Source organism: Gorilla gorilla, chromosome 21 (assembly GCF_029281585.2).
Source record: "Gorilla gorilla gorilla isolate KB3781 chromosome 21, NHGRI_mGorGor1-v2.1_pri, whole genome shotgun sequence".
Taxonomy (NCBI): domain Eukaryota; kingdom Metazoa; phylum Chordata; class Mammalia; order Primates; family Hominidae; genus Gorilla; species Gorilla gorilla.
The window spans coordinates 59,906,732-59,922,608 of NC_073245.2; the positions used below are offsets into that span (position 1 = coordinate 59,906,732).

Here is a 15,877-nt window from a genome sequence, read left to right on the forward strand (position 1 = left end):
CCCGCTGCCGTTGAAGGCCCTGGTGCCTTTCACCTGCTCATCTTGCCCCTGTCCCGCCCATCTGTTCTCACCTGGAGGCTGAATCTGATTGCATTCACAGCGCCCTGCCACCCTCCCATCCCCTTCAATGCATGCAGGCCCTTCCAGCAACCTGGATTCCTTAGTGCAGAAGGAGACTGATGGGCCAGCAGGCATGGCCCTGAATGAGGCCAGCCCAGAAGCGACTGGGGGACCTGGGGAGGCTAAAGTGGGCACTGTGACCGGCTATACCCATCTGACTGTCGCCAGAGGGGAGCACAGGCCCAGAAGCCCAGGTCTGATTTTTCAAGAAAAGCCAGGGCTCTGAGTTCTGCGTGAAGCCCTGAGCTGTGTGCGCTGGCGAGCAGCCTCCGTCCACTTAGCTCTCTCTGCCTGGAATTCTCCTTCCCCACTGCCTGCTTCCCCCTCCAACCCAACAAACTCAGCTGGGGCACGACTTGAGGGGTCGGCAAACAGCAGCCCTCTTGCTAGTCAACTCCAGCCCACGGCCTGTTTTTGTATGGCCTGCAAACCAAGGACGGTTTTTACATTGTACATTTTTAGAGTTGTAAAAAGCAAGAACATAAACAAATGTGTGGCCTGCAAAGCCCAAACTATTTACTGTCTGATCTTGTCCGGAAAGGGTTTGCTGCCCCTGCAACTACTCATGTAGAAGCCGTGTCCACATGGCCCGTCCCGAGGCTGTCCTGGTGGGGGCGGCAATTGAGCCCCACAGGGCTGGGCCAGTGTCGGCTTGACTCAGGGTCCCTACAGCTGCTGAGAATGAAGGCCCCGCAGCCCAACTACCTGGGTTCAAATCCTGGCTCCACCACTTGAAGCTGTGAGGCTGTGGGCAGTTTACCTAAGCCCTGGGCCTCAGTCTCCCCCTGTGTAGAGAACATACCTGCCAGATAGGGTGGCTGGAGGTAGAGCTTACACTCACGTGTTGCCCGTGATGATCATCATTACGAGGTGCCCAGGGCACATTTACTCCTGCCCGGCCTGGGCCCTGGTCTGGGCTTTAGCAATGATGACATGAATTATAGCCGGGCCCTGCCCTTAGGATGTCCCCGTGTCACTGGGAGACAGACAGATGCACATGAGCTCGGTTCCTGGGCATGTTCGTTCAGCAAAGGACAAAAAAACATCTACCATGTGGGGTAGCACAGAAAAGGTACCCAAGACAATGCTATGGCTGGGTGTGAGGCCCCTAAGAGACGTCCTTGGGCCACAGGGTACAGCTTCTACACTGGGTAGGGCATTCCAGAAGGCACGGCACAAGCAGGGACATGGCAACGGCACTCGGGGAGTGTGGGCCTGTGAGCAGGGCCGTTGCCTGGGATGGGGGGCAGACGTCTGAGCCTGGGGTCCCCAAAGCTCCGGGGCTGGGTCGGGGGCCGTGGGTTGCTGCCTCCCAGCTGGCCTAGGCTAAGTGCCCCAAACTCCGCCCTCAGCACTCTCTTCCTTTGGCTTCAGTGGTGTGCTCTGATTGTTTGGAAAATGCTGATACCTCCTCTTTCTTGGCCCCAGCAAAGAGGTCATTCTGGCTGCCCAAGCCCTGATCTGGGTCAGGGGAGATATCAGAAAGAACCAGTGGGGGACTTGACAACGTTCCCTCGTCGAGGGGCAAAGACTTCCTGGCCTCCTCATTTCATTCCTTTTAGCCCAGAACTAAAATCAGAACCACTTCTGGGATCTCGGTACAAAGTCAAGGCTGAACTCTCTCCAGAACATCAGCTCCGGGAGGGCAGGAGTTTCTGCTGAGCATATTTAAGGCTGTGGCCCTGCGCCTAGGACAGTGCCTGGCAAGCGGAGGTACGCATTCATGCTGTACAACGGAGGGATGAAATCCACAGCTCCTGCCCGGTGGCAGATACGGGTTAATTCTGTGACTAACAGGGGTCTGTGCGTTTACAAACACACACTGGGTGGGGAGGCACAGTCAGGCCTGTATGGGCCTGTACTAATTCTGTGTGCAGTATTAAGATGGAGTCATTCAAATGCAGTCCATCAGAAACGCATCCACCTCAGGCCTTGGCCTTCAATACCAGGGCCCTGGTTTTGCTTTTTCTCATAGGTGAAACAGGCATGCAGCTCCAGCCCCAGCTCAAAGTCCCAGCCTTTGACAGGCAGGGCAGGGACACACCTCCGGCACCCCTTGGGCCAGCCAAGGCAGAGTTTCCATCCCACTCCCCTCCCCACCCTGCCCCGCCGCCGACCCTCCTCTCCAAGCCTGCCCTGACTTTCCAGCCTCAGAAAAGCCTCCTTCAGGCTTTCCCAAACATGTCAGTTTCTGGCTATCTCTGACACTTCCCAGATAATTTTTTCTTATGTTTTTAGAGACAGGGTCTTATTCTGTCACCCAAGCTGGAGTGCAGTGGCGCAATCATAGCTCACTGCAGCCTCCAACACGTGGGCTCAAGCCATCCTCCCGCCTCAGCTCTGGAGTAGCTGGGACCTCAGGCATGAGCCACGGACTGTTCCTGGCCATAATTTCCTTAATATTTCTCTTGCAATCAATTCACTTTTTAAAACCTTACCTATATTTATTTTAAAAAGCCATGTCTTATTACTCCTATAAAAGGAAAACCAGTCACAAAGAGGATACTGTCAAAGTGAATACGGTGAAAATAAAGTAATTTAACTCCTGCTGGGGCCTTTGTGCAAGAGAGATCAGCAAGGGCTAGAGAGGCGCTAAGGGCATACGCACACCCACGGGACACTCGGCCTCTGACACGGTCAGGGTCCAAAGGCTGCTGAGAAATGAATCACTTATTGTGAGCGCCATCCTGCACCACCAAACAGCATCTTGGGCATCACACGGCAGCAAAGGGCTACCCGTTGGGAGGCCCTGGCCCTGCTGGCTCAGCGGCTCTCAGAGCCTCGCAGGTCAGGGCTGGCTGCAGTCAGGAGGGGGAGCCGTTGGGAGGGAAGGGAGCCTTCTTACCTGTCCCAGCTGCTCACACGCCGTCTGGTACTCAGCGCGCTGACACAGGTCCTTCACACGCTGGTACTTGGGCAGAAAGTTCTCCTCCTGGGCGTCCACCTTGTCATTGTCTCTCTTGTGTAGCAGCTTGCTATGGGGCAGAGAGCAGGAGCCGCGGGGCCAGCCTCTCAGCTCTGGAGGAGCCCCGGAGGCATGTGTGCCCACCTAGAGGGGTGCCCCCTCGGCTCCGGCTTTTCCTCACAGTGGAGGGCGCAGGGCCACCTGCCCGGGTCTTCTGATATTTAGGAAACTTAAGATATTGGAATTTTATAAGAAACTTCCCAAATTGCATGAGTTGGCAATAAATCAAATAAATTGAAGACATTGTAGAGGCTGGACAAAGCATGCCAAAAGGGTACACGTGACCTCAGACCCCAATTCTGTGTCGTCTACAGGAGCAGTGAATGGGCTTTGTGTTTAGGGGCCTTTGGACACAACTTCAGAGCCATGGGCAGCTCCTGAATAGCATGATGCGGTGGGGCTACAGAAGCTTCCTGGGCAGAGGGAGGGAGGTGGGCAGGGGTGTCCCTCCCAGGACCCGGCACTCACCCTCTCTCCACCAGGAAGGAGTCCCGCCAGACCCTCATCTTCTTTTTCAAGTGAAACCTGGAAAAAAGCACGGCTCCTGCTTCTCAGCAACATGAGGGCTTCCCACGACCCCCTGATCCCCCAGGAGCAGGGACGGCACCAGGAGTCAGCCTTGGTTTACGGTCAGCCTGGACAGCAATTGTGGTGAGCGTGCCCAGCTGGGCAGTGGAGCATTGCCCACCCTCCTCTGAGTTGAGCCACCCCTTCCCCAGAGACTTGGGTCTGGAGACACGCAGGGTAGAAATGACCCAGGTCAAAATCACTGTAAGTCCCACCCAAGTAAGTGTGTGTGTGTGTGTGCGTGCGTGTGTGTGTGTGTGTGTGTGTACGTGCACATCTCAAGCCCCTCCCAGGAAGCCCAGCAACTCCCCCGGCGCTAGATGAGCTCTGTCTCGAGTTCAGCATCAGGCACAGTGGTTCAGCGTCAGGCGCAGTGGTTCGGCGTCTTGAGCTCTGTCTTGAGCTCAGCATCAGGCGCAGTGGTTGCCTTGACGTCAGGTTAACTGCATTGGGTTTTGGGAGTATTTTCTTCTTTGGTGCTTTGCAGTTGCATGTATGTAATTTGTATGTTTCATCCAGTGCCACCTGGTCATTTCCATTTCCTAGATGGGGACTCTGAAGCTGAGAGGGGAAGCTTCCACCCTGTCCCCTGACCCCCAGGTGTCCTGGCTCCCAGGCCAGTGTCCCCAAACATGTCCATTTTATACCATTACAGCTTGCCTGGCCTCACAGTCAGGGGAGGAGTCTCAATGGACACGGTCCCCCCACAGGGCAGCCAGATGTGGGCACACAGTGCTCGCCTGGCTGGAGCCTCTGGGAGGCCACAGGGGAAGGGCTCCGCTGCCAGAGGTGCAAGCCAGGAGTTGAAGTAGCACCTGGAGGCCAGGAACCTGGTGGCTGTTAAGAGCGCTGGCCACCAGATGTCGCTGCGGCCACACCAGCCTCCCCGCCCTGACTCAGCCCACCTCCCACTTGTCTGACTTGCTCACCCTCACGGTTCCTATTCCGCCTCTCTGGACACCTAGGAATATGTTCCTATCACACCCTCCAGCATTAAAGTTACGGGGCGTGGTGAGTCAGCATCTGAATTCCCAGAGCTACATCCAGACTTGCTGGGATACCTCTGACAAGTCACTCAATCGCTTTGGGATTCAGATTCCAAACTGGTAAAATGGGGATGATGATAATGGCCACCTTGCTGGGTTACTGTGAGGATCAAATTCCTAGATTTCCCTGCACAGTACTTAGAATAGGGCCTCACACACAAGCGCCGTGCAGTTAGCGCCAACTCCTACCATCACTGCTGCTATCATTTCAAGCTTTGGGTAATTTTAGCTCAGAGAAGGTCCCCAACTGGTCACCTTGGCCACATTCCAGATGGGAAGACAGAATCTCGGAGAGGGGACCATGCTTCTCTCCCACAGCAGGTAAGTGGTTGGCATGGGGGGACCTGAGAACCCCAGCTCCCGACCCTTGGAGACCCCACGTTCTAGGCCCACAGGGTTTTGCTCTGAGTTCCCGCAGGTCAATGTCCCGGCCCCCTCAACACCTGCCCTGCTCCTTCCTCACCGATTCACCGGCCGCTCCGTGTCCAGCAGCTTGAGGATGGATTTCCCGTCCATATCCGCAGGTATGTCCAGGCCTGCAATGTCCAGGATGGTGGGGGCCAGGTCAATGTTGAGGACGATGTGGGGATTCCTGGGGGAGGCAGGAGATCGGGGACTCAGCCGCTCAGGTGGTGGTGCCTCAGCCTCGCGCGGGGGCGGGGAGTGGTAGGTGGGCAGCAGTTTGTGGGAGGCTGACATCTGCAGGTATGGAAGCTGCAGTCTGGCACCTCAACCTCAGCAGCTCCCCTCTGCGGCCCAGATTCAGCCGAACCCCCACTCTGTGCTCGCCCCCCCTTAGTTTCTGTGTCTCAGCTCACGCCATGCTGTGAGCTGACAGCCTCACTCTGTCCCCCTCCTGCCCTTCCTATCCCCACTTCCTGAGCGAAGGCGACCCCCCCTTTACAGCCAGCCCAAATCCTGGCCCTTCCCGAACCCTTCCCCTGAACCTCTGGGGCAGACACTGGCTCCTCGCTGTTCCTTGACAGCCCAGGCACAGTGCAGCCTCAGGGCCTTCTTCTTTACCATCCTCTCTGCCTGGAATGTCCTTTCCCTGGAGATCAGGGGCCACCGTCCCTCACCCCTTTAGTTCTTTGCTCTATGACCAAGGAGGCCCGTGACAGGCCTCAGTGGTCCCCAGAATCCCTGTCCCTGGTGATCACACCTTAATGTGACCCCCTCACCTTGGGTGTGGACCAACCTGCACCTGCTGCCAACCAGTGGGTTGTGAAGGTGATGGGCTGTCACTCCCGTGGTTGTGTTATGAGATAGTCAACTACTATCCTGCTAGCAGTCTGGCTCTGGTTTCTTTCTCCCCTTGCTGGCTTTGAAGAAGCAAGCCACTCTAAATCAGCAGCTAGACTGTGAGCAGTTTGGGAGGCAGACTGCATGGGTTCAAGTCCTCTGCTTGCACTTGACCTGCCCCGTGAGCAGGGACGCAGATGCTCCCCAGTCAAGCCTCTGGATGAGACCACAGCCCTGGCCGGCACCTTGATTTCAGCCTAAGCAGACGACCCTGCAGGGCTGGGCCCAGGCTTCTGACCCTCAGACACTGTGAGTTTGTACATGTGTGTTGTCTTAAGCTGCTGAGTTTGTGGCAGTTTGTTCTGCAGCACAGATACCCAACACAAGGCCCCTCCTGAGGACCCTATTCGGAACTGCGCCCCCTCCCCACCCTCCCTGCTTTATCTTTCTCCTGAAGACTTATCACCATCTCATATGCTATATAATTTACTTATTTCTCTGGCTTATTGTCTATTGCCCAGTTAGACTCTAAGCTGCAGGAAGGCTGGCTCAGGTGGTCACTTCTGTATCTCCAGGACTTATACCCTTAGAACACAGAGGAGCTACTCAGTAAATATTGGCTAAGTGAATTCCCAAACATCTGCCACCTTTCCTGGCTCCTGTTTCTTTTTTTGAGACGTGTCTTGCTCTGTCACCCAGGATGGAGTGTGGTGGCACGATCTTGGCTCACTGCAACCTCCACCTCCTGGGTTCAAGCGATTCTCATGCCTCAGCCTTCCGAGTAGCTGGGATTACAGGCATGCGCCACCACACCCATAATTTTTGTACTTTTAGTAGAGGTGGGGTTTCACCATATTGGCCAGGCTACTCTTGAACTCCTGACCTCAGGTGATACATCCGCCTCAGCCTCCCAAAGTGCTGGAATTACAGGCATGAGCCACCTCTCCTGGCTCTTGTTTCTGGCTGATGGCATTCCCAATGTAGGGTAAGGGACTTAAGGGGTGTGCCCAGCACAGGACCCAGGACCGGTTGAATGGTGGACAGTCCCGTCAGAGCATCTGAGTGCCTTCCCCACTAGTTCCCTGGGGACCAGGGCAGGGCCTGGGTCCTAGGGTTTCCGTCATCTTTAACCCCTCATCTCTCCCCAATCCAGTGCCCTGTGAACATCGGGCAGGCTGCCAAGCATGTGTGCAGCTGCTGAAGATGGGGCTGTGTCATGGGGAGCTCGAAGGCCAGCGTGAGGCGCTACAACTGAATCCAGAGGCGAGGGAGCTGGGAAGACTGCTGAGCGACGGGCGCTCTGCAGAGCCCAGCAACCGGCAGCTAATGGGGCTGAGCTTGTCCAGTGGTCCCGCTCCCCCAGGCTCAGGGGAAGGAGGACAGTGGTTGCTTTTCCAGGCCAGCACCAATGCCTTGCTCTGTGTCACAGCTTCTAATTCTGTAGGAACTACCTGGCCCCATTCAGAGTCCCCTGCCCAATGCACTCAGTCTGGTTACTCAAGGGTTTCTGTCACCTCTGGCTACAGTGAATGGTTCAGGGAAGGACACGTGACCTAAGTCAGGCCAGTGGGAGTCAGCCTCAGGTCTTCTGTTCAAAGCAGTTTGGCTTCCTAAACAGGATGGCTGAAAATCTGGAGCTGCTGACCCCGCCACAAGGAGAAAAACCCGCCTGAGAATGAAGCCAATTCAGCGGAAGTGGGACTGAGAGATAAGAAATGAGAGCTTTCCAATGGCATTGTAAGACTGCTGGATCCAGCCATGCCTGAGGCTGGAGCTGTGCATGGTCTTTTCAGTAACTATAGTTACTGTGTTCCTTTTATCTTATATGCCTTATCTGGTTCAAAGGTCATTTCTGCTTGCAACCAAAGGAGTCCTGGCTGACAGATACTGTGTGTCTTTGGTCCCAAACCTGACATGAGCACTCTCTTTTTCTTGACTATGTGGGATGTGGTTTTCGGCCCTATGAGTCAGATCACAGATTCCGAGGCTGACCAAACCCCCAATGTCAGTGTTTGTAGAGCCCTCAATGGGTCAGATTCTTTCTGTTCACAGAGATGGTTTGAAGTTTCTGAGCAGTGTGGCAGATGGGAATAGAGACTGCCTGGCTTCAAGCCCCAGCCCCTTCCCTTACTTGCTGTAAACTCAGGCAACTTAACCTCTCTGTGCCTCAGTGGCCTTGGGTGTAAAATGGGGCTACTATGAGCATCCACGTCACAGGGCAGTTGTGATGCTGAAACGAATTATTAATTTTTTTTGAGATGGAGTCTCACTGTGTCGCCCAGACGAGTGCAGTGGCATGATCTCGGCTCACTGCAACCTCCACCTCCCAGGTTCAAGCGATTCTCCTGCCTCAGACTCCTGAGTGCTGGGATTACAGGTGTACACCACCATGTCCAGCTAATCTTTGTATTTTTAGTAGAGGCAGGGTTTCACCATGTTGGCCAGGTTGGTCTTGAACTCCTGACCTCAAATGATCTGCCCACCTGGGCCTCCCAAAGTGCTGGGATTACAGGCATGAGCCACAGGGCCCGGCTTGCAATGAATTATTATGTAGTTCTTAGACCAGGCCCTGAAGAGTAGACACTCCATACGTGTGGACTGTCGTTATTACAGCTCTTAGTCCAATGGGGACGCTAAGAGCCAAAGACGGGCGTGATCTGATAAGGTCAACAGTCAGTCATCACTTTCTCTGGCCTTGAACTCATGCAGCCTGCCTCCTGGAATTCTCGCAAAATGTCGAAGGCAGTGGGAACATGTCAGTCTGGAATTCCACACTGCACTGTCAACGCCTTTTCAGGAGGAATTCTGCAGCCAGCCCTGTGTGAGTGCTGGGTGTGTATTCCCACATCTGGGCATGAGCAGAAGGCAGACCAAATGACAGTCTTAATAGCAACACATCTGCTTTTCAAAAACCCCATTTAAGCCAGTCTCCATAATATCCCAGCCGATCCAAGGAAGCTGCTGCCGTGAACAGCGGCCTGTCCACTCCCCTGCCCCAGACGCAGCATGTTCGCTGCCAGAACCTGTCATCTCAAAGGTTAACCCAAGGAGAATGGCTGGCTGAGGGCTGAGGCCCACGTGGTCCTCCAGGAAGGATGGGAGGGAAGAGCATTTCCCTTTGTGCTGCTGCCCGGAGTTGGCTCAGCTGATCCCAGCTGACAACCAGCTGCCTGTGCTGTGGTCCGGGGTTCCTGCCTGACAACCTCCAGGCCCAATGACTGCCCAGCCCAGAACAGAAATCCAAGCACCATTCCCACCCGCTGGTGACACGCATGTGCGCACACACACGTATACAGCCCAGCTCCCTGGATTTCCTGGCATACAGCCCCACCCCACCTGTTTCCACAGGTGCTAACAGCTCCTGGCCTCTCCTTCCCCAGCAGAGGGATATAACATGCATGACATAATTGCTTTCCGTTGGCCCTAGGGTACATCTGCGAAAACTGTGTGCCGCCCAGGGTGGGCTTGGGTTTGGGCTGCACGGTTGAAGCCCTGAGCTGGGCCCAGGGGACTCCCTGGGTCCCTGGGGGATGACACACTTACAGAGAGCCGGCTTCCACATTGGGGCCCCTCACGTAGAACGGGACCCTGATGTCAAACTCATATGGCATGGATTTCCCTTTCACCAGGCCAAACTGGCCGATGTGGTAGCCGTGGTCGGCGGTGTACACGATGTACGTGTTGTCCAGCTCGCCCGTCTCAACCAACATGTTGTAAATCTGCAACACAGGCGAGGAGGCAAGGGACAGTGGGGACTGGGTGCCTGGCCCGTCTCCAACCCGGGGTGACAGGTGCTTGAGATCTCAGGCCCCGTCCCTCCCCTGCTTCAGGTCTTTGCTCAACTTTCCCAGGGGCTGTCCCCTTTGTCACTGCACCTTCCTGCCTCTTGTCACCCCTGGCCCGCCCTCCCCTCCACGGTTCTTCGTGGCCTTTCTCGGCCTCCATCTCTTTTACTTATCTGTGGATCATCTGTGTCCCTGCCTTGGCATGCTGCCTCCATTAGGGCAGACACTTTTGTCATTTTGTTCCCTGCCTGCTGTATCCCACGTACACTGGCACTCAATAATGCTGTCGGGTGAATGAATGAATGAGTGAAACTTGTGAGGCAGCCTATGGCAGGATCTTGCGATCTGGAAGGGCGCTGTGTGGCAGAACTTTCTGCATTGGTGGCCGTGTTAATGTCTGCACTGTCCGATATGGACACATATCGGCTCCAGCCACACGAACCTACTGAGCACGTGAAATGAGGCTTGTGTGACAGAAGAACTGACTTTATAATGTTACTGCATTCAGTTTAAATAGCCATGGCTAAATATAATGTGACAATACCCATACAATGGGATATTATTCAGCAATAACAGGGAATGAGGGGGACTGATTCATGCGACACCAGGGGTGAAGCTTGAACACACGGCGCTAAGTGAAAGAAAGGTGCTGGGCACAGAAGGCCACAGCGTGTACGATTCCATTTATAGGAAATGTGCAGAACACCAAATCTATAGAGACAGAAAGAGATCACCAGTTGTCTGGGGCTGGGGGTGAGGGAGATTTAGTGGGCGATGACTAAGGGCTGTGAGGTTTCTCTTTGGGGTAAGAAAAATGTCCTAACATGGATGTGGTGATGGTTATACAACTCTGGGCATATTAAAACCACAGAATTGCACACTTTAATTGGGGGAATTGTATGGTATGTGAATTACATCCCAATAAATGTGTTCAAAAATGTAAATAGCAGGAAAAAATATAACTAGTATATATGGTTACCGTATTGGGCAGCACAGATCTAGAAAATGTTTCATGAAGGAAGAGGCTTTTGTCTGGATTGCTCCAAGCTGTTCCCCAAGTCTAGCACATGGGGCCTCTTCATTCTGCCTTTGATTTCTATTCCTCCAGGAAAACCCTGAAGGGCCAGGAGGTCTCGGCCCTGGCCTGGCTGGGGGTTTGGAGCCACGCCCACCAAGAGGCATGCAGCGGGCGCCTACCGTCTCCATGGAGTCGTCCACCGACATGAGGGTCTGCAAGCGCTTCCGCTGGAGCATGTTGGTGAATTCCATGTGGATGGGCTTCATGGGCCCCGTGTAGCGCATGATCCAGTGTTTGTCCGGGTTGGGCGCGTAGTTGTAGCTCGGCGTGCTGGTGGGCAAGGACATACACATCGGTCAAAGCCAGGGACAGCCTGGACCCTGCCTGGCCCCTACCAGACCCGCCTGGATGAGCAGCCACCCTGTGCTGTGTCTGTAGCCCAGGGCCAGGTGTGCTCCCCTGGTGGGAAAGGGGACATTGGCATGTCAGGGGCTTATCCAAACCCTGTTTCAGCGTTTCTCCACGTGTGAAGTGTGCACTTGGGAAGCTCCTAAGAGGCACAGCATTCAGTGACCTTGAGTGAAAAAGTGAGACAGCCAGTCCCTTGTCGGCTCTCTCAGGGCAAAGTCTGTTTGGTGCTAGTGTTTCTTTAACACCTCTCTAGACTTTGCTCATCTTCCTTTTGAAAAAAAGGGAAGAAAGTCAAGTTCAGAGCCTTCATCGGGAACCAGTACCCAACTCAAATTCCACAGCATTGCTTTGTGTGCCTTGTACCTATTATTGGTAGATGGCAGTTACCTTTGGTGAATGGCAGGTGGCAGTTATTGTGGTTAAGGTAGGACCACGGAATATCCTTTTGCAATAGATTTTAGTTTGAAACAATAGAAATTGATTTAAAAATGAAATAAGTAATAGTTTTATGTGTAAGGCCAGAACTGTGAGGAAGGCACCTGAATGTGCACATTTGGGACATGCCACATTCTTTTTTATTTTTTGAGACAGCCTCGCTCTGTCGCTCAGGCTGTAGTGCAGTGGCGCGATCTCAGCTCACTGCAACCTCCACCTCCCAGTTTGAGCGATTCTCCCGCCTCAGCCTCCCAAGTAGCTGGGACTACAGGCGCGTGCCACCACACCTGGCTAATTATTTTGTATTTTTAGTAGAAATGGGGTTTCACCGTGTTAGCCAGGATGGTCTCGATCTCCTGACCTCGTCATCTGCCCACCTTGGCCTCCCAAAGTGTTGGGATTACAGGCATAAGCCACTGCGCCTGGCCTCTTTGTTCTGAGATGAAGTCTTGCTGTGGTCCAGGCTGGAGTGCAGTGGTGGGATCTCAGCTCACTGCAGCCTTTGCCTCCTGGGTTCAAGTGATTCTCCTGCCTCAGCCTCTTTAGTAGCTGGGACTACAGGCTTGTGTCACCACACCTGGCTAATTCTTGTAGTTTTAGTAGAGATGGGGTTTTGCCATGTTGGCCAGGCTGGTCTTGAACTCCTGACCTCAGGTGATCCACCCACCTTGGCCTCCCAAAGTTTTGGCACTACAAGCATGAGCCACTGCACCTGGCATGCTGCTTAATCGTGCAGCAGGAGTGTGTTGGGCAAAGTTCTGTCTGAGCACCTGTGATGTGAGGGATGGAGGGACCCCAAGGAGGTATCTATGATGATATCATGGCAGTGGTTGGCTATACCAGCTGCTGGGGTTCGAGCCCCAGTTCTGTCTTTGGCCAGTTAGTCCCCTCCCAAGGCATCAGTTCCCTCATTTCCTACCCAAGGAGAATACAGACAGTGCCAGTTCCCAGGAAGGTTGTGAGCACTGAGGGAGAGGCTGTAAGGGGAACCCTTCTAACCATGGCCAGTGCGTGATGACTGCTTGGGAGAGGTTATCATTGGTGTGTCCCTTTGTCATTAGTAATCACGGGTGACTCCACGGCAGAAGTCAGGTACACTGGGTCTGTCACTCACTCCGTGAGACAGCGGGCAGGTCCCCAAACTTCTCTGATCCTCTCTATTTCCTGGTTAGTCAATGGGAGATTAAACCAAAACCAGAGGAAACATTGTGAGCAAACCAAGAGCACCTCCTTGTCACCTCAGTTTATGCCGGGCCCCTGGCTCCAAGCTACTGAAAACCGCAGCATGGGGGAGTCTCCTGGGTGGGGTGCACCATTGACAGGAGGCACTGTTTAAGGCCTCCCAAAACGTGGGCTTCCTCGCCCTGGGCCTGATGGTTCTTGAAGGCCAGGTTCCCTGCAAATCTGGCTTCTCTTCCCAGTCAAGGCTGAAGTAAAGGGTGAGTTTCCACTGCTTTTCACAGTGGGTGTTCTGGGGGCAAGGAGCTCCCGCGAAGAAGAGGAGGAAAAACAAGCCTGGTCAGAGGGGCACAGACATGTCTCCCTCTGGCCTGGTACGTCGGGACTTCAGCAGCGTCTCAGATATCACAATCGTCCGGGGCAGAAATTGTGACACTGCCGCTGGGGTAGCTTGGCAGCTGTGGACACCATTGCTATGTAAGGCGGGAAGTGAGTCACTGTCTCCAAGGCTCCCCTGGACTCGGCTTTCTCAGCCCCTGGCTGATCTGCAGCCTCGCGCCACTGAATCCATCAGGGCCCATGCTTCCTTTCATTACAGAACGGCCAGGCTCTCCTGTGGGCTGGCTCTGCCGTCTCAGGGCCTGACCCGCCATGTAGAACATTCCCAGGAACAAGCTCAGCTCCCCTCTCAGATCTCTCCCACTGAGGAACTGAAAGGGGACTGCTGGGGGCAGCAGTCGGACAGAGATGCTCTCAGAGCAGCGAGCGTGTGGGAAAATTGGTCCCGCAGGCCCAAGGGCCCGGATTCCAGGATGCAATTTTCAGCAATCATCCCTGAATCCATGAGAAGTTAGGCTGACGTCGGCCCTCGAGAACAGTGAGGGGTGACTTTGTTCAGAGGATGATGATTTCTGCAGCCCCGGCTCGGAGAGAGCGCTTTTGGAGAAGGACACTGAGGCCAGAAGGCAGCAGAGCCGGGTGGTGCTTGGGGTCGACGCCAGCTTGCTGGTTGCCTGTGTCAAGCCAGGCTCCCCCAGGGAGGATGTTGGCATCTTCCCATGGGCCCAGCTGCCTGTTCAACAAACATCTGAAAACTTCACCTCCTCCAGCATCTGAGGAATATCTGGTGCGTTCACAAAAGGGCGTGAAGAAGACCATCCCCCTTCCCTTCTGCTGGGGAAATGGCGGGAAGATGGTGGTGTCCTCACAGCCCCTCCACTGTGTGTCTGGGGCCATCAGCAGCAGCCCCAACATCCCTCGCCCCAAAGCCCTTGAAGCCACAATCAGCGCCCTTTGAAGGGAAGCTCTGAGGGCTGGTGGGCTGTGTCTGTGGGCACGCCTGTGTGTATCTTTGTATCTCTGCGTATGTCTTTGTTTGCGTGTGTGTATGTCTTTGTGTGTGTCTGTAACTGTGTATTTTTGTGTGTCTGCATGTGTGTGTTTTTTTTTTTTTCGAGACGGTCTCACTCTGTCACTCAGGCTGGAGTGTAGTGGCGCAATCATAGCTCACTGCAGCCTTGACCTCTTGGGCCCAAGTGATCCTTCTGCTTCAGCCTTTCCAGTAACTGGGACTACAGGCGTGCACCACCACCCCTGGCTGATTTTAAATTTTCTGTAGAGACAGAGTCTCACTAAGTTGCCCAGGCTTGCGTGTGTTTCACTGTGTGTGTCTGCTTGTGTGGTATGTCTCTGTGTGCCTGTGTGTATTTGCATGTCTTTCTGTGTGTCTGTATGTATGTGACTGTGTGTGTGGGGGTGCATGGGGAGGGTGCAGGGCCCTGGGGTCTGCGGGGTAGATGGTACCACCATCTACCAACTTTTGCCAGAGTACACAAGGCCTGCCCCAGGAAAGGGCACGTGCCGGCTTTCTAGGGGAGAGATGGGATAGGAGACCCCTAACAGAAAGGTCCAGTGCTCTAACCGTGCACCCCAGCTCTGTCCCCTCTCCACCCCTTCTTGACTGTCATCATTCAACATCCTAGCTGCAGGACTTTCTCTTTTTTGGTTTCTTTTGGAAATGATTATACTCCAGAGATGAGAGAGCCTTCCAAACATGCCCCTAAGAAGGCAAAGGGGGCTTCTCCACATAAGAGCAGACAGTGCTCATTTTCAATTTCTGTAATTTTCATTTCAAAGGGAAAATAAACCAGCAGGCAATGCCAAACAATTTCATCACGCAATTCCGGCACCGCTTGCTGCTGCTTGGGGTGAAGCCGGCATCTCTTTTAGAGATGCTGCCGAAGCAAAGCGTCCCTTCCCTCACCCACGGCTTCTCCCTTAGACAGGGCTGAGTGGCCTCCGCCCCCTGCAGGGATGAGTTCTAAGTGGGGGTAGGGCAGGGTGCCGGCTTCTGGGGGAGGCTGGCCTTCTTGGGTGGAGAGGAGTGGGCTTGGGTTTGGAGGGGGAGCCAGACAGATGTGCACAGCAGCAAAGCTGCAGCCCCTGGGACCCAGCTCATCATCTTCTGTCAAAGCCTCCTCCCCAGAGATCAGGGATGGGAAGGTGAACAGTGCCTTCGGTACCCTCTCTGAGCTGCTTCGAGGTCTGTCAAAAAGTAATTACAGGAGGGGCTTGAGGAGGGCAATGTATTCAGACTGTAATGAAGCTAAACACCCTGAATATTCAGGCAGATTCCAAACCACCCCATCCTTGCAGCCCCAGAATGTCACAGTAAGGGCTGCTGAGTCACTGCTAAGCAGGGGGTGGTCTGAGGCAGAGAGAAGCAGGAGAACTTTCCAGGAAGTTTCCCAACCAGCTGGATAGAGTACTACAGGGGTGGGCAGAGGCATGGGAAGCAGAAGTAGGGGGCTGGACTTGAATCCTGGCTCTGCCACTTAGAGCTGGGTGACCTCAGGTAAGTTACCTTACCTTGCTGTGCCTCAGTTTCTTCATCTGTAAAATGGGAATACCAAGTGTGACAGGCAGCCTCCAAGATGGCCCTTGATAATCTCTACTTCCTGGCCTTCACACCCCTGCGTAGACCCTCCACATTGTAGAAGGACCGGTCTGTGTGACCAATAGAATGTGGCAGAGTGATGGTGCCACTTCCGAGATTAGGTTGTAAAAGACACTGTGGCTTCCTTCTTGGCCTTACTCTCTCTCTGATCAT

General features: G+C 54.2%; 1 protein-coding gene across 14 annotated transcripts in view; it reads right to left on the reverse strand.

Moving 5' to 3' along the window:
* The window catches only part of SULF2 (sulfatase 2), a 135,644-nt gene that overhangs the window by 23,881 nt on the left and 95,886 nt on the right, over nucleotides 1-15,877 (reverse strand). For all 14 annotated transcript variants that reach the window (XM_063702221.1, XM_063702222.1, XM_063702220.1 and 11 more), the window contains exons 6-10: nucleotides 10,923-11,073; nucleotides 9,484-9,659; nucleotides 5,162-5,290; nucleotides 3,554-3,610; nucleotides 2,966-3,095 (exon numbers count right to left, since the gene is read on the reverse strand). In XM_063702221.1, the coding sequence (XP_063558291.1) occupies nucleotides 2,966-3,095; nucleotides 3,554-3,610; nucleotides 5,162-5,290; nucleotides 9,484-9,659; nucleotides 10,923-11,073 (643 nt within the window). The remainder of the gene's footprint in view (nucleotides 1-2,965; nucleotides 3,096-3,553; nucleotides 3,611-5,161; nucleotides 5,291-9,483; nucleotides 9,660-10,922; nucleotides 11,074-15,877) is intronic.